Source organism: Vicugna pacos, chromosome 7 (assembly GCF_048564905.1).
Source record: "Vicugna pacos chromosome 7, VicPac4, whole genome shotgun sequence".
NCBI classification, from domain to species: domain Eukaryota; kingdom Metazoa; phylum Chordata; class Mammalia; order Artiodactyla; family Camelidae; genus Vicugna; species Vicugna pacos.
In genome coordinates this window covers 63,060,780-63,079,237 of record NC_132993.1, presented here as the reverse complement: position 1 = coordinate 63,079,237, position 18,458 = coordinate 63,060,780, and the positions used below count along the sequence as shown (strand labels likewise).

The window sequence follows — 18,458 nt, the reverse complement described above, 5'->3', positions numbered from 1 at the left end:
TGGCTGTCTTTTAAAATTACACACTCAAAAAATAGTACACTGGGGGTTTTTGATAAACTTCATTCTCTTCAAGGCTTTTGCAGTTTACAGTGATGTATCACGTATTAGTTCCTTGTAGCCTTTTTCATTTTGATCTTCGTTTGTATCGGATAACTGGGTTTTCAGGAGTGTGAATCATGGTCGTATAATTCACAGTGGGAAAATATCCATCAATGAGATCAAATTCATATAAACGAAGCATAGTGGACCAAATTGTCTTAATTTGAACATAGGCAAAATTCTCCCCAATACAACGATGGCGCCCTGTCAAAGAAGAAAGTTCTCGTAAGAATTGGTTGGAATTCTTTCTCATTTCTTTCCATCTGGTGTGATAAATTTGTTTATCTATCTACAGTTAAGGTGAACAGCAGATACACAGGTATTATAGTAAAGAGATGACATAGTCTTTTCACAAGAATATAAAAAATAAAAATCCTAAAAGATTTTCAATGTCTGTTCTTAGAGGAAACAGCACTTGAGTAATTATAACTTTTCCAATTTTTTTTTGAAACCTAACATCTATCTAGGTTAAGTATATGTAATACAATGGTAATCTAGTTTGGGAATATACTAGAATATTCTTAACTTCCATCCTAAGAGAGCCATAGTTAAAAGTTAATGTGAACCTTCCAAATCAAAACTTTAAATGCCATTGCAAATGATAATGGAAGAAAAAGGGATTTAATACACCCAAGTTACTAACACAGGTGTGATCAAAACAAGAGTTATATGTATGTAAAAACTGACCATCTAATTCTAAAATGCATATGGAAATGCAAAGGCCTAGGTTATCCAAAGCAACCTTGAGATGAACCAAGTTGAAGTACTTAAAATGACTTCAAATCTGACTTCAGTACTAAAGGTATGACAACTGTGATAATGTGATTTGCAATAAATACGTATTTGGTCTTCTATTCTTGGCACAGAGCTCCTCAAATCTTGGAAAATTTCTTAAGTGAAAAAGCAGTAAAGGTCAAAGAAGAAAAGAGCCTTTTGTTATTCATAAAAAGCCCCTTTCCGCCACACTTGACTTTGCTAATGAGGTGACTTTTGGCTGCCAGGGGAAGTAACCACGTTATTAGAGAGTTGGAACTTTCAGTGATACCCCTGACCTCCAGGAGAGAGACGGGCTGCAGGCTGAATTACTCACCAATGATTAATGATTTAACCAATCATGCCTATGTAATGAAGCTGCCACAAAATCCCTTAAGTACAGGGAAGGGACAGGATGGGGGACTGTTCAGAGAGCTTCGAAGTTAGTGAACACATGGAGGTGCTAGGAGGGTAGCATACCCACAGAGGGCATGAAAGCTCTGGACCCCTTCATTCTTCTTTGCCCTGTGCTTCTCTTCAGTCAGGCTATTCCTGAGTTGTATCCCTAATAAACCAGTAATCTAGTAAATAAACTGTTAGAATTCTAAGTTCTGTAAGCCATTCTAACAAATTATGGAATCCCAAGGTGGGGATATAGAGAACCTCGAGTTTATAGTCAGTTGGTAAGAAGAACAGGTGACAACCTGGCCTTGCAGATGGCATCTAAAGTCGAGGGGGTGGGTAGTCTCGTGAGATTGAATCCTTAACCAGTGGGGTCTGCGCAAACCCCAGGCGGAAGCCAGATAATTGCCAGTTTAGAAGTGATTCCTTTTGGGGGCAGAATCTGGGCTAGAGTACTAATGCCCCTTCGAACTGCTTAAGCCATCTATGACTCTTCTGTTATTTACACCATATCACTGAATTTGTTTACTGAACAGTTTTGTAAGATCTGAAGTTCCCTACAGACTTGATACTTTCCTTTATATGTGGAAAAAGTGTGACCAATCATAAAAAAAAGTCATGTCACATAAATGATTTTTGGAAAAACTAAATCAAAGTCATAGAATATAGTTTAATCTGTGCAGAGTACCAGTGGATAGAGAAATTATTGCAGGAACAAGGGTCTGCCTCCATTATTTTAGGATCTTAATTGAAATGCAGAATTTTGCAAACCTATGCACAAAGGGCCCATATTTAAAGACTGTCTTATCATAAGGATGTAGACAGGGAACCAAAAAGCTGAATAACAATCCAGAAAAATCTTCACTTCTTTAAAAAAACTTCCTTTGCTCTTTCCTAAAATGTTGACAGTCTCTTATATTTAGCCTGAGATAATGGTGTGCTCACTATAATGGCTCATTAAAACAGAATTCACAAAGACCTTTAAAAACTATTATAAGGGAAAACAGGGTGGACTATAAGAAATAGAACTGAGAAAACGAGATAGGTTAGAAGGTAATAGAGCATTATATAAGGATTCACAGAACTATTTCCTTTAGTACAAATGAAGTATTTTTTCCAACCTGCAAAGTTAATTAAACTCCTACAAATATTTGCAGGAATGTCCCTGTGAGGAAAGGGAAAGATATGTAAAAATAAAATTCACATAGATTATTTTGCCAGGCACAAGTACGTTATCAAAACATTTCCTTTGTAAAATGTAATCATCTTACCAGCTCCAAATGGCACATAGGCAAACTTCTCTCCTGATGCTGGATTGTCCTGTAAGTAGCGATCAGGATTAAAGTCCAGACGTTCTACCCATGAGTCTTTAAGCCTTTGATTGACAGTGGGAGAAACACACACCTGATGTCCTGGAGGAATGATATACCCAGCAACAGTCTACATATAAAAGCAACACATTACATTAGATAATTTTAAATTTTCCACCAAATAATGAGACCATTGTATAATAAGGCATTAATATACATGAAATTTACATATTTAAAAACTAGCCAGATGATAGACCAGTTAAAAATTCTTTTAACTCAAGATGACGTCCCAGTGGCACAACACTGGGTTGGAAGTATATACGCAAATGTTTTTTGAAAGCGGTAATGCCTTGGGGTTTAGGAGTGGGATTTCAGGGAGTCTTTCCCAATCCAATTTATACACTTCCACATGGTTAGAATTTTTTTTTTTTTACAACACACGTTAACATGTTATTTTTAAAACCAAGAAAAAAAACCTCTCATTTAAAAAACCCTAATTGTTAAATAAAAGTGTAGGGAACAGACTGGCATGAATACTGCTGGAATGATGTAAAAATATTTATATATTTAGAATATGTAAAATTGAAAATCATGTAGGAAAAATGGAAATCATTCTATTTTTAAAATAAAAAACTTCTCTTTGACGTTACAATATTTCTTCTTTTTGATAAATAAATACTGAGGACACGAAGGGGAAGATCTAGCCAGGAGACTCACCTGAGGAGTTTTGGCCATTCTCATCATGGTCATGATAGGAGGTCGAAGTCTTAACGTTTCTTTTATGCAGCGATCAAGTAAATTTAGATCTTTGAGCTAAAAAGAGAAAACATTTCCTGAGTTTTACAAATCTTTAAACATACTTCAACAGTATACAAAATTATTTTAACTTCTGGGTTATTACAAGATAGCATATATTCTGGATAGAAGTGCAGAAGTAACAGGTTCAAGGTAGCTGGTATTTTATTACTGTCCATGGTCAGCAAGGAAAAAGAAAGCAAGATAACATCACTCTGAATGGCATGGTAAGGACCTGCAAAAATCTAAAAAATGAAAACATTAGCAAAAATCATCAGTGTCAGCTTTTTCAAACCCTGTATACAAGTGCTTAGAGTAGCATTATTCGTAACAGCCAGAAGGCAGAAACAACCCCCGTGGTGGAGGGTATAGCTTCGTTGTAGAGTGCCTGCTCGGCATGCATGAGGTCCTGGGTTCAATCCTTAATTCTCCATTAAAAATAAACCAACAAAATAAAATAATAAATAAACCTAATAACCTCCTCCCCACTACAAAAGAAGATAAAACAACCCAAATGTCCATCAACAGAGGAACAGATACCATACGATGGAATGTTACTTGCCAATTAAAAAGACTGAAATACTGATACATGCTACAACATGGATTAACCCTGAAAGCATGCTAAGTGAAAGAAGCCAGCCACAAAAGACCACATACTGTATGATTCCATTCATATGAAATGTCCAGAATAGGCAAATCCATAGAGACAAAAGGAGATTAGTGGTTGCCAGGGGCAGGGGAAATACAGCATGACTGCTAATGGGTACCTGCTCTCTTTTGGAAGTGATATAAATGTTCTAAAATGAAACTGATGATGGCTTCACAATTCTGAATATAATTTTACTTTTTTCTGAATATAGTTTTAAATAGGTGGATTTTAGAGTATTTTGAATTATATATCAATTAAGCAATCACATTAAAAGTTACTAAAATCAGGAAGGAAAGAGGGGACATCACTATTGACCTAATAGGAATAAAAAGATGATGAGAGAATACTGGAAAGACAAACTGCCAAAACTGACCCAAAAATAAACTATAAATAAACCTGTAACAAGTGAAGAGATTGAATTAGTGATCACAAAACTTTCTACAAAGAAAGCACAGACCTAGACAGCTTCACTGGTGAATTCTACGGGGCATATAAGAAATAATATCAGTCCTTCACAAAGTCTTCCAAAAAGTAAAAGATGAGGGAACACTTCCAGACTCATTCTGTGAGATCAGTATTACACTGATACCAAAACCTGTCAAAGACATCACAATAAAACTACAGACCAATATCCCTTATGAATACAGAAGCAAAAATCCTCAACCAAATACTAGCAAACCAGATCCAGCATTAGGACATGCCAGGGAAGGCTATGAGGAACTTTCTAAAAAATAAAGAATCGAATCAATTTAATCTACAGTATACAGAAAATTTCAAACTGTCCCCTTTAAAAATTAGCCACACATACTCAGTGTCCTAAGGCAACAATGAAACTGAAAATCCAACAAACCTGGTCATAATTTAAAGGAGGCAGATCCTTTCCGCAGACTGTTATCTGTTCTAAATAACATTTTTCTTGAAGTGTTTTGTCTCTGGCCAAAAAGAAGCCCATCCAGGCACTGGTAGTTGAGGATGTATGCTGCCCTGCCAAGAGCAGTCCAATAAGCATGCCTGCTACTTCATCATCTGTCAGAGGACGCCCATCCCTACAGAATGGACCACATGTACAAATTTAACATTTGGCAGACACATTTCATGCCTCAAACTCTATCTAAAGGGTCATAGTTCATTTTTCTCTTGCATTTGCTTATTACAAGTCAGAAATTTTTCTTTTCTTTAGGGAAAAGAAACCAATAGAAAATGTGATTTTTGGTTGCAAAAGTCTTCATTGCAGTTTCCTAACAAACCTTTCACCATGTGCAGTCACTGGGACTTCCAGTAAGGCACAGGATCCCAGTAAATTACGTTTCATCCAATTAAAAAGTTCAAAGATCATAGCTACTAATTTTGCCAGCATTATTACTTTTTAAAGGGACATATTATTTAACTATGTTTTAATATGTCATCTCCTGCTTCAGCTTAATATGTGATCTGAACAGCTCTTACTTGTAAGTAGAATCTAGCAAAGTTTGGAGAATGTCATCAATTTTTTCTTTTGACTGTCTGCGTTTCTGGATTGCCTTGTAGAAAATATTCTTGATCTCTCGATGAGCTCTGTCCCTGCGTCTGTAATTCAAAGATGAAAATGGCTTTAAAAAATAAAGCAATACTTTCAGGCATCAAATTCATTTAAAAATAATCAGGACCTAGCTAAAAGCAACCTTATTTAACTAGCTTTAATGATGCTAAAATAACTGACAAAACTCAGAACCAAGAGAAAAGAAGCCATGAAAATCATATTGTTAGGAATTTCTAGGGTCCTAAAGGGCAATAAATGTGTTTTAACATATATATCCCTGATTTCTTAACACACTATACTAAAGATCTAAAATAAGACTCAAATGATTACTCCTTTATAACCATTTTCCACTTTGACAGAAAGCAAAGTACTTTACATTAACATGAAATTTCAATTTTAACCAAAATAATTTTTGAAGCAGTCAGTCACTCTAGTTCTTCTATAGGATTTAGGATTTGAATAAGCCTAGGATTCATCTATTATCTAAATCTAGGATTTAGAATATGACCACAATATATAGGATATGATTCTTCATTTTCTAAGACAACATAATTTTATAAGGGGCAAAAATACTAGTAGAGTAAGAAAACAAACTTCAGTTTCCAAAAATTTAAAGTAAAGCGATGCTCACTAGGTAACAGGTACTGTAAGTGAATTGCTCACTTTGACCTCCCATGAGGGAGATGCTGCTATTCTCACTTCACAGGTAGCTGCTTAAGATCACATACCCAGTGAGCAGTGGAGCTGAAATTTAAAACCAGGCAATCTGACTACCTAGCCCCCTCTTAATAAGCCTTCTAATGAAAATTGCTGCCTTTCTTTGTTTTTAAGACTGTTACTAAGTATCAACTGAGATATGGCAGAAGAGAAGATACTGAAGTTTAAAAGTATGAACACAGCAGAGCCAGGAAAACATAAGGCCTGTATGTGAAAGTGAATAAAGTCTGGTGAAATCAGTTGGTTCAGGTAAGACAGAGAAAGACTGGGCTAGGGTGTGAAAGGCCTATCATACCAAGCTCAGGAAATTCTGACTGCATCCAAGAGACAGGGAAGATGGATATAGGTTCCATGCACATTCATGGAGCACCCACTAGAGTCAAGGGCTGTGCTGGATGTTTTAACATAATATGGATGAAAGCATTTTGAAAACTTACAAATATAAGATATTATGAGTTCCAAAGAACTCCAGAGAGCCTTTCCAGACTTTCCTTTTATTTCCACCTCTCTTTATTCTGTGACTGGATGGAAGTCGTGGACATAGAAGGAAAAGGAAGTACCAATTTAACTCCTCCCCATTTCTCACCTCAACAGAAATTAATCAACAAAGGGACAGAGAGCCTACTAACATGCAAGACACCAAGCTACAAGTCAAGTCCTATGAGCAATATTGCTTTATATTATAGATGGTCCCTGCCATTAAGGAGATCACAATAGAGCTGTCAAGGAGACACAGAAAAATAAAGACAGGTACTAATACTTCAAAACAAAGAAAATTTTCCAACTTAAAAAAAGAAGAAATTTCACAGTATACTGAAAATTAGGGAAATACTCTCAAGTACATAGAAGGCTATATCACTTTTAGGTAGAGTTCAGAGACTTTCCTGAGTACAAAGAATATATGACATAAGTAGGCTTTAAAATATTAAAACAGATAGACAACACATTACTTTTCTAATAAACTGAAACTTACCTTAAATGAGCTCACCATTTAAAGAAAAACTGTCTTGAATTCTTACAGAAGAATTCTTCCCCAACTTATTGGTTTCAGATTTAATTTTTATCTTTGGTTAACAAAGCATACCAACACTATAGTAATTATACACGGTGGAATGATCAAGTATAGTTTCTTTATCCATACCTGAAACTAGGCAAGGGGAGCCAGCCTGGCAACAGCCAGGCTGCGTGGCTAAAACCTCCATCCAAATCTGCATACAGTTGTGCCACCTTCTCATTGAGTTGACTTCTGATTTCCTTCCCATGTAAACAATGGCTAGCGGTTAAAATTATGAGCTCAGAAAGCGCTTCAAACAAATCTAGAGGGAGAAAAAGATGATTCCCATTACTATGGCCAAAAATTCTTTTGAAATGCTCTGTTTTCTTAGAGATAAAAGTACTGTGAAGGAAAATGAGAATAAAAACTCAAGAACTGACAAGATCCTACCCACACCATCAAAAAAAAGCCTGTAGACAGATACGTGGTTACAGCAAAGAGAAGCAAAAAATCAAATGATGGGATATACCCCATCCTTTTGGACAGCCAAAATAGATGCCACAAAGGCATCTAAGAGCCCTTAATCTTGAAAAGATAAAATGAAGAGAAAAATGAATGTGGTTATCAGAGGTCCAGGTCACATATAACAAAGGCAGCAAAAAAGGTTCTTTAGTGCCTCAGAGGACAATAATGAGGTGCTTCCCATAGAAGAGCAGTCCAAAAATTGAAGAATGGATTATTCCCCAGGTCAAAAGTCAGAAAGTCGGTACTAAAAATTGAAGTCTTGACCATATATAAAACTGTAACTAGTCACCAATTTGTACATCCCAACACTAGAGACAGCTGCATCAGGCAAGTACATCTGGATGACACTTCAAAGTCATAAGAATTATCCAATCACTGTCCTGTTCTTTAATTCCATGTTCACCACATGAACTATCAATTATCATTTGGCTTTCCAATGAGATAGCCAATAAAGAGAAGTTCAGCAAATACCCTGGTGTTCTTGGTCCTGTAATTATATCTCACTTGTTACTACTTGGCATTCTAGTTTATACATCAGCTTCTTGAATAGTAGGAAATACATCACATAAACTTTAGGTGTCTTAAAATCAGGTTTCTGAACCTTGTGGGTATTTTAACTTCATGGTAATCATAACATGTTAATTTCATGAAATCTAAGGCAGTTTTACATACGTTGCACTTTGCTTTTTACACACACACACAGACACTCTTAAGATTTCTAGTTACAGAAAAGTAGAAATAAATACTAGGACAAATCCAAAACCAAAACATTTTGCTTACTTTTTTCTCCACTTTCTCCCCAGCTTTGAAAGTATTCCTTTGTTTCTTTTTCAATTATAGAAACGTGCTGTCTAAAGTGGACTATGTTAAGGCCACTTTTTAACATTTTCTTCTGCTCCAAGAAAACCTTCAAAATATTAAAGGTATACAAGCATTAAAACATAATTTTCTTTTATCACAAGATTCATTTGAGTTATTATAAATCTTTAACACTCAAAGAAAACAACCTTCTGAAAAACTGAAAAAAAAAATCATTTTATAAACTACACCAGATATGGGACACTTAAACCATTCACGCATACATCTGAATTAACATGGAGAAGACATGGGCTATGCAGGCCCAAGACAAGTGATAAATTAGGAATCCCACTTCCTGCCTTCCTTCTTGTACATACACCCTTTCCCCACTCCTGACTCAGGGCTCTCTCTTCCTATCCTGTTATCTTATAGTCTTCCAGCCCAAACCAGATGCCAACACAATCTCCCAAAGGGCCTTTATGCTTTGCTTATATTTTTATCCTCCTTCACATATCTGCCCATCTATTCCTATACAAATATCATTTCTCACTGACACTACCTCCCATGAGTTTAATTAGAATGTAATATAATCTGAATAAAATAAATTCACAATAAGACAATGAATGGTTTTAGCCCTATGGGGCAGTTCTATTTTAAGAATCTGATAAGCCGTGTGAAATAGATATACCGACCAGAGGGATTTTCCAGGGCTCTTGCTTTTGGCCTTGAGGAAAGCTATTCATTCCTCATCTCCCCTACTCCCAGAAGCAACACTTAATGTCAATTCTCACCTGCTATCCTAGGATACTGGGTAATGTGTGATTTGTTCACCACCAGAGCCCAGACCAAGTAATTGGGCCAGTTATCTGATTTGTACTTTAGATCAACTTGCAGCACTTTAGTATCTGACTTTAGTGGGGAAAAGAAATCACATGAACTTCTAACATCAATAATCTCTAGCTCAAAAGAGCTCTTATGCTAGAATTTCAGGTGGGAGTCGGAAGGTAGGAGGCCCTTCTGATTAAATAATGGGATTTTTATTCTTACCCACTCAAATCAAATCACAGTATGCTAAGTTATCATTGATTCTATTTCTTTGTACAGGAAGCCCTTTAAAGTTGCTTAGCCCAAGCCAGCAACTATAAAAATTACCCATTCTTTGTCAGTTACCCATTCTTTGTCAGTTACCCATGGTTTTTATTCTTTTAAGTAGCTCATGATTCTTCAGATTTTTGAACCAAGGAATAAATTGCTTCTACATTTTAAATGTATTATATTACACTGCTAGCTATAAATTTTAGATTATAGACTTGTCTTTCTTCAAGATAACAGTGTCACCTACCGGATTAGGCACATCGTATGCAACTCCTTTCCCAAACACGGGTGTGGTCAGACGGCTATAGACATCTTCTGCATTCAGGTCTTCATTTTTACTATTAAAAAGCAGCGCGGCAGCTTCACTCCCCAGAAGGTAGGTAAATGTCTTGCCCACCATGGTAAAACTAAATACAGGTCCATACTGAAGAGAAAAGTACCCATAGTGAAGTTACCAAAAAATCCAGAGTGCTAAGACACTCATGTATTAAATCACAAAACAGTAATGCTTTGGCATGTTGGAAATTAAAACATTCATAAACTTTAATGCAATTTTTCCCCCAATTTCTGTCCAAATTTATAATTATGTTCATCTAAGTGCAAGTAAAATACAAATACAGTGTCTTATTCTGCTTTTTTCACCATTTATGTAGAAAATATTTTCTATCTTTTACAAAGACATATGTCATCTGCTCTTTCATTACTGGATGTATGGGTGATGCGTCCACTTTTTAACTTATTATAGATGATTATGTAACAAATATCTCTCAGAATATAGATTTTTCCCCCTTTGGTTAAAGGTAAATTTATGGGAGTAGCCAGTAAACCTCTGGTGCCTTCACATAGCAAGTACTGTAGGTTTATTTAGTTATCAGTTTTACCACTATCTCACCACCAATGATTTCACTTTTAATTATATGTTAATCTGGTTAGGTGTTAACTGCTTTACTTTGCAGTTTTCTGATTATTATTGAACACTAGGTGCTGGGGAGACAGTCATGAACAAAAATACTGTCCCAGATTCATAAAGCTTTGTCTATTGAAAAAGATACAACTTAAATAATCACATCAACCAATGTAAAATTGCAAATGTGACAGATACTACACAAAGGAAAGCAACTCTGTGACGAGAGAACTGATAAAAGGGAAACCAAAGAGAGAAAGGACACCTGAACTGAGAGCTGAAGGGTGGGTAGGAGTTAGCCTGATGGCTGAGTATGTGCAAAGGTCCTAAAGGTGAGAAAAAGAGGGAAAGGATGAGATGAGGGTGGACCTGGCAGGGCCTAGACCATAGGGAGCCTCATAAGCCATATTCAGGAAGTTTGATCCCTGCAGGCAATAGAATGCTATGGAAGATTTTAAATTGCATGGGACACTCATCTGTGCATATTTTAAAAGAAAGATCCCTCTGGCTGTTGTACGGCAAGGAAGGAGGGACCGGAGCCAAAGGCCAGCCAGAGGACCAGTTAGAACCTGTTACAGAAACCTGATGAAGAGCCCCTGGTACAAGGTAATGGTGAAGTGGAGACAGAAGCAATTATTTGGGGGAAAGGATATTCAGACTTGGCAGTGGATTGATAGATGGAGAGAGAAGGATCAAGAATGACTCCTAGGTGTCTGGAACACTGCAAATTAAGAGAACAATGGTGAGAAGAGAGAACAGGACAACCAGGATCGGAGAGAGAAAAATCAAGGGTCAGACTTTAGAAATGTTGGATTTCAGGTGCCTCTGGAACAACTGAGAAAGAATCATGTGGGAGTTGGATATTCAGGTCTGAAGCTCAGAAGACAGACCAGAACCAGAGACATTAATTTGGGTGTCATATTCATGTAGCTGATAATTGAAGCTACAGGTTAAAGATCAAAGCATCTAGGAAAGAGTAAAGGCCAAGAGCCAAGCCTCAGTGAACCTCGACAGTAAACGGCCAGGTGTGAGTCCACAAATGAGTCAGAGGAGAAGCAGTCAAAGAAGTATAAAGAAAAAATGAGAGAAGCCACATATAAAGGAGTGGTCATCAATGATGAATACAGCTGAGACATCAAGTTCAATGGATTAGGACATGGAGCTCATTAGTGAAGAGGCTCAAAGACAGACTGGAAGGGACTAAAGAGTAAGTAAACAGGAGGTGTCGAAGTAGAGACTAAGTGCAGACAACTCGCTGGAAGGGGCACAAAGAAAGAAAGCTGATAGATGAGAAAGTCAATGAGACAGTGGACTGAAACAGCTAATGAGGTCAAAGAATGGTAAAAATGGAAGGCTAAGCAGAAGTAGCTGTGGTCTGAGAATCGGGTGTCAAATTAATATTGTGGAAGTGAAACAGGTAAGAATGGCGCCAAGTCCAAGGTGGGACTGTGGAGTAAATAGCTGAACTGGTACAGGAAGGTGCACTGGGGAGGAGAGGGGTGAAGATCTGAGTGGCCCTGGTGTCATGTGGGTCATCGAAGTGGAAGTGAAGACATGCAGAGCAAGTTCAAGAATTCCACAGATGCATGGTTAAGAAAAAGAAGGGTCAATATGTATCAATTTTAACTACAACCAGTGATTACAAAATTGAGACCAGTGGTTTTTAAACCATAGTTGCCGAAACTACAGGTTTCCTCACAGATCATCCCAGGACACAGGAGAAGAGGGTCTCCAAGGCCCCTATCTAGCTCTTAAACTGGAGCAGCTTCCAATTCTTTCTGTTTCCTATAGCTGGGACAGCATAAGATTACATTTTTTTTTAATGTTCTGCCACTTAAAAAGGAAATGGGGAAAGCACGAATTTCTTTTCCTCTTAATGATTTAGAAGACTTACCTTCTCGTATGCATTTTCAAGGAATTCAATTGGACTGTTCCCAAATGCTATAGCATGTCCAAGGAATGGAATTGGAGAGAAAATGTATGGTGGACTTTTCTGCAAGAGAAAAATTTTTTTTAAAACTTCAGTTTACAGAAAATACCCAGTTGAGTTTCACGACCAAAAAAATGAAATTTGCCATTAATACTAAAAAGTTACCAAAAGATGAAGCATCAAAAGTAACTTGCAAATACCTTATGAGAGTAGCCATAGTGAAAACAGAAACTCAAAACATGGTGTAAGATAAATGACTAGACAAACACAAAGGCATTGCAATTATATAAATGAACACTTTCCAGAATATGTCCAGTATTATTGGTGGCCCTAGGCAACTTTCTTAACTATTACTAGCAAAAAACCCAGAAAAGTCAAACTGGTTTCTTTACCACTTCTACTACCACTCAGAATTTTAGTTTCAGAATATTGCCTAAAGAATGTATGGAAAAGACAAAGTAACTTGAGGTATAGAAAGAAGGGAAATGTTTAAAAGCTATATTATCAGTAAACAGAACACATCTCATGCTTCTCTCAACAACTAGTTCTACTGTTTTTAAAGGGAGAGTAGGTCAACTCTAGAAGGAGCACTTAGCATTCACTATAGAAGGTATTTTATTTATTTTTTTAATTTAAGTATAGTCATTTACAATGTATCGATTTCTGGTGTATAGCATAATGTCCCAGTCATGCATATATATATACACACACACACATATATACATATATACACATACATACACACACAGAAGGTATTTTAGATGCCCCAAAATGAGACTTGCATATTATAACATTAAGTCTCCTGGAATTCAAACTTGAAATGATGAAAAAGGATGATACTCCAGATCTTGCGTGGTTTCAAATAGTAAAGACTACAAACTCACTCTTCAGATAATAGTAACAACAATCTTAAAATACTAAAGCTACCTTTTTTTCTCTCCAAGGACAAATAACACTTTCTCAAAAAACCCGTATGAAGGAAAAATAACTGCCTCATGCCTGTTATTGTTCAAACAAATTATTTTTAAAACTACTTAGTCAATAGTTAGTATTCCATTCAGTAAAAGGGTAGTTTTAAAAGCTACTTGGTTTTGGCTGGTTAAGGAAGCATGCATCCGATATATTAGAGAAGTATGAAGCTAGTGGTCAATAAAGCCACTAAGTTAAAGAAATTATTTTACTAGCACCAGAGGAAGGTGTCTACAACACTCCAGTCACTCCCACGGTACCAAACTGAACATTTCCCCCTTCATACTGATGTAAATCACATTAGGAGCAATGCCACAGCTCATAAGACACGGAACCACACAAGGGTCATCACCAGGATGATGGCCACCAGGGTCGAAGGTGCCAACAGCATTACCACCAGGGCCCTCACCAGGTGGGCTCACAGACATAGCCAGGGCCACAGCCCCCACTCCGGCCACGGCCATTACGGCCACCACCAGTGCCTTGGCCAACACAGCCATCACCACGACCACAATCGTGATAAGGACCCCGGCCAGGACAAGATATGCGGGCACATCAGGGCCACAGCACCAAGGCCAGCAAGGTCAAGACAGCTGCGACCGCCAGCGCCACCAGCATCAGTGCCGCTGCCACCTCAGACTCAACCTCCAGCGGGTTCGCCGCCACCGCCCAGCCCAGCACGACCGAGGTCCCAGCCCCCCACCAGCCCTTCGGCAGTTGTGGTCGCTACGCCCCGCGCCGAAACCCCCGATAGTGCACATACCGACCCAGCCGGCAGTGGGGCCAGGTGGCTGATGGCGAGGCGAAGCAGGTAGACCAGGCTAAGCGTGAAGGCGCAGGCGACGAGCAGCATGGATAGGAGGTTGCCTCCCGTTACCTGCTCCATCGCCTGCCCCAGCACCGACCCGCCCGCTTGCAGTAAGCCCAGTAACACCATCCTGGCGGCCACCCCGCGTCAGTTCCCGGGAGACACTGGAGGCCGAGGTCGCCACTGATCCCCAAAATCTACGGAAGGAGAAACGCCAGCAGATGGGCGTCGGAAGGCGGCCCCAGCCTCCAGCTCTAGTACTCAATCCAGTCCCACCCACTACTGCCGGCTCGCTCGCGCACCACCCTGTGCGTCACAGAACGGGGTGGGGCCTGGCCCTCACCACGCCCGAAAACTAGGTCACCACGCCCGAAAAATAGGTCTCCACACCGCCGAGGTATCCTTACGCCGAGAGAGGGGACCTGAAGCGGCAGCCTGCCCCTAAGACACGGGTGATACGAGAGCAGAAGAGAACGTGGGCTCACGAGGAGATCACCTCCTGAGAATCGCGTGCCACCCGAGCCTGGGTGTCCTGGGTGTGGAGAGCCAGGATACGGCGCTGGGATGGAGCCGGCGGAAGGATCTCAGGACGAGAGTTGCGGTGAGATCGACAGCGGCCGCGCGCTCTATGATTGCACCGCGCGCGCCTGAGGTGATCTCGGCTTATGTCGCGTCAGCGGGGCGGGTAACTTGAGCACCGCCCCCTGCTAGGGCGCGCTAACCCTCTGCACCTGATCCTGGTCCAGGGCCGCGAGCGGGGGACTCTGAGAGACACTCCCAAATATTCGCGAAATGGGAGCTTGTGAAAGATGCCGCCTGCACACTGACGGTTGGGACCGTGAGGCCAGTCCCATCCCACCCCGAGTAAAACCAGTCTAACAGGTATTCATATGCGGGAAAATGGTAATAAATCTTGGTGTTGGGTATTCTGCATTGTACGGATCAGGTTTTCCAAACAAAACCTGTAGGTTATAGGCTGTCGTAACCTTTTTGAGACATTTCCCAAGAGCGCCGCTTATTCTGGCCGTTTAGGACCAGAAAGATTTGGAAGCGGGAGTTCAATTTTGTAGTTACAGTCAGTCAACCTGATCTCTTCTACTCCTGTGATTTCAAAAAAGCACGTATATAAAATGACTACCAAAGTTAATCCTCCTTTTAGCTTACTGTCACGAGCTCCTGACCAGATTCATTGCATTGTTCAATCAACGTTAGGAGCGGAGTACTGTGCGAGTGAACGAGAGAACTGAAAGGCCCTCGAGGAAGGAGCAGTAATATAGCCGGTTGCCTGTGCTGACTCCCCTACCTAGAAATCTAACATCCATCTCACAGTAAATCGAAGACGAAACTCATGTCCTCCCACCTCCCTGCCAACCTGCCCTGTAACGCCTCTATAGGAAGGGCATCACTATCCACCAAACTGACCACCTACGTCACATCTAACCAGTCAACAAGTCCTATAATTCCACCATCTTAAAAGTTTCTCCATTCTTAATGCCACTACCTTAGGTCAGGCCCTCCTACTGCTTGTCTGTATTACTGCAATAGTATCCTACGTTGTATTTCCAGGCTTGCCTTTAATCTATCCTCTACACTGCTGCCGTTTCTTAAATCACTAAAGCTATATTGTAATCGTCTCAATAGGTTTCCTCTGCGACAAGATGAACTTGAAGATAGGGATTGAGTCTTAGTTGTTTTTCTAATCTGTATTTATTCTAATACCTTCCATAGCAGTTCCCAAAAGTGTGATTCATGTCCTTCTGGGGGATCCCCAGGACCCTTTCAGGGCATCTGCAAAGTCAAAGCTCTTTGTAATAATAGTGTTAATTACTCTTTTTACTGCTGGAATTTGCAGTGGTGGTGTCAAATCGATAGTAAATAAAACAGGCCTTAGCACAGATCAAGTGGCACCAAACTCTAGTAGTCATTGTTCTTCACTGCCATGCACTTGCAGTAGGGAAAAAAATTGCCTGTTTCACTTAAGAATGTCCGTGATGAAACTGTGAGCATTAATTTTACTTAAGTTCAATCACTTAATACATGTTTTTTTAACTAGCTACTTTTTTTCACGGAATAGCATTTTTTTCTTGAAAAAACAAGTGACAAATTAATGGTCATTCAGATTTGAGTATTTGACAAATATTTTCTTGAAAATGAAATCAGTCTCTCCTTTCAAGGAAAATCACTAGCAGTATTTGTTGTCAATAATAAAACTAAAGTTTTCAAATAGAAATTAATTTTTAAAAAATTATCTACCACTATGAACTTGACAACTTACTAATTCTTAAGGCCTTTCTACAGAAGAAAATGTATTATCAAGTGGAGTTTGTATAATAAAATGTGTCAACGTTCTGAATCCTTGCAAAATTCACAGAGCCAGTGTTTTCAAATGACCAGTGCATGATGTTACAAAATCATGTGAGTAAAATCTATTCAAAGTACATCTTAGACCAATAGATTTCCATATAACAAAATACAAAAAGCTCATTGATAGTTTCAGATTCTACACTGCAACTAACTTTTAAGATACTACCAATTGTGAAGAATATCTAATTATCTGAAAAAGTTATTAAAATATTCCTTTCTCCAACTATACATCCAGGAAGCCAGGTTATCTTAACGTACTTCAATCAAAACAATGTAGTTAGCACAATAGATTGAATACAGAAGCCCCTGTGAGAATTCAGCTGTCTTCCATTAAGCCAGGTGTAAAAGAGATTTGCAAAAATCTAAAACAAAGCCACCTTTCTCACTAATTTTTGTTTTTGAAAATCTGTGTTCATAAGGATACATTATTTGTGTTAACATGGGTTATTTTTAATAAATTAATAAACATTTTCATTTCTCCACTTTAAGTTGTAATACTATAAATACTTACAGATATAACCCACTTTTTAAAGAGTTCTTAATAATTTTTAAGATTGTGAAAGTCCTGAGATCAAAAGTTTAAAAACTGCTAACCTAGAGTATATATGGTATTTTCAATTTTTTTTCTCTGTGGAACCATGTCCCATACCACCAGTACTACCTTTCTGTGAAATCATTTTTAAGCAAAACCTTTTTTATTCATTGAAACTTCAAGGTAGTTCCATTATATAACCATAGCTTTTTAGATATTAATGCGAATTTTCCAAGGTAATGTTTCAGAAGCACATCATAAAATGAAAGGGAGATTGTTGATTCACTGTGGATTCAAGCCTATTATTATTAGTTGAGTGTGGTAGTTCAGCTTTTTCCTATCCTGCCCATACTTCTCATCTGACCACTCTTTTAATATTATTGAATTAATCTTGATTCCATATTGTGATCTAAGAATGCACTGAAATGCTGGGTGATTGATAAAGCATCTATGATCAAAGTTTCCTTTTTTAAATATTTTTTTAATGTTTATGTAAATAATAAGATACTTGACTGACAATAAACTTGTGATTATCTCTTTAAATTTTTTTCCCTTTTTGTAATCTTTCTCTTCTATATTTGGGAGAGGGAGGAGGATTATATTAAGTTGACTTCTGAATCGGTATAGATTACAGCCATTCTTCCAAAGAGCTCATCCCCTCTCAGTTTTCTTGGCCTTGAGCCTCTGCTCACTTTTCCATAATTCCTTAGTAAGATACTGTTCTCTGACAGAAGGGGTGAGTCCCTTAAAATCCCCAAAACCACACTTCAACATATGACCTTACCTTTACAACTTTACTGAAGGATTATAGATAACAAAATGAATCTTAGAACCCAAGAGAAAAACTAAAACCAGATGCTAAATATGACTATTTCTGAAGTCAAAGGAAAAGAAAAAAAAAATCAAACATTCCATGGGGACTGGGAGTTCCCTTCATGCACACAGAACAGTACCTGGTTGTCCTGTATAAAATTTACTTCCCTGTTATTCTTATGTGAATGAGTTTTCCTTAAAAAAAACTCCATTTAGGATAACTCTAACACCTACTAACAGCAATCAGTTTTACCCAACTCATGCCCAAACTCATGCCCAAACTCCAGCCCCACCACAGCAGGGCAATTCACGGGACACAATTCTGCAAAACATTTCCCTAAGTCTGAGTTTTTCAATAATAGGCAGTTAAGCAAAACTGCCCCATTTGGCACCTCAGGTCTTAGACTCCTAAAGTCCCTACACCAGTATGAAACACAATGTATATCTTCATTTCTCCTGTAGTTTTCTGGAAACTTACTGAA

At 38.4% G+C, this 18,458-nt stretch overlaps 2 protein-coding genes across 5 annotated transcripts in view; one reads left to right on the top strand and one right to left on the bottom strand.

Annotated features, from left to right (window-relative positions):
• Window positions 1-44: 44 nt before the first annotated feature.
• Window positions 45-14,883, bottom strand: CYP51A1 (cytochrome P450 family 51 subfamily A member 1). Of its 3 annotated transcripts, none has more exons than XM_015242067.3 (10): window positions 14,764-14,883; window positions 12,455-12,553; window positions 9,904-10,080; window positions 8,544-8,670; window positions 7,386-7,560; window positions 5,455-5,574; window positions 4,859-5,054; window positions 3,282-3,377; window positions 2,526-2,694; window positions 45-303 (listed from the first exon to the last, which is right to left on the bottom strand). In XM_015242067.3, the coding sequence occupies exons 3-10, from the start codon at window positions 10,054-10,056 to the stop codon at window positions 125-127; spliced, it is 1,215 nt and encodes a 404-aa protein (XP_015097553.1). In that variant the 5' UTR covers window positions 10,057-10,080; window positions 12,455-12,553; window positions 14,764-14,883; the 3' UTR covers window positions 45-124. The 3 variants fall into 3 exon arrangements, with proteins under 3 accessions (XP_015097553.1, XP_006207711.1, XP_072821123.1); XM_006207649.4 differs by lacking the exon at window positions 14,764-14,883 and adding an exon at window positions 14,223-14,571; XM_072965022.1 differs by lacking the exon at window positions 14,764-14,883 and adding an exon at window positions 14,337-14,560.
• ANKIB1 (ankyrin repeat and IBR domain containing 1) overlaps window positions 14,623-18,458 on the top strand; it is a 203,964-nt gene continuing 200,128 nt past the window's right edge. The window contains exons 1-2 of one of the 2 annotated variants that reach the window (XM_031679668.2): window positions 14,623-14,868; window positions 15,014-15,149. The gene's annotated coding sequence lies outside the window, so the exon portion shown is untranslated. Of the gene's footprint in view, window positions 14,920-15,013; window positions 15,150-18,458 lie in introns of both variants that reach the window. The other variant, XM_072965006.1, reaches the window with a different exon arrangement.

Excerpts from the sequence above, each read along its gene's own strand:
- CYP51A1 (XM_006207649.4), bottom strand. The coding sequence starts at position 14,396 with ATGGTGTTACTGGGCTTACTGCAAGCGGGCGGGTCGGTGCTGGGGCAG. Across the intron at positions 10,081-12,454 it reads TTGAAAATGCATACGAGAAG|TATGGACCTGTATTTAGTTT; the intron begins GTAAGTCTTCTA and ends TTTTCTCTTCAG. Across the intron at positions 8,671-9,903 it reads CATACGATGTGCCTAATCCG|GTTTTCTTGGAGCAGAAGAA; the intron begins GTAGGTGACACT and ends AATATTTTGAAG.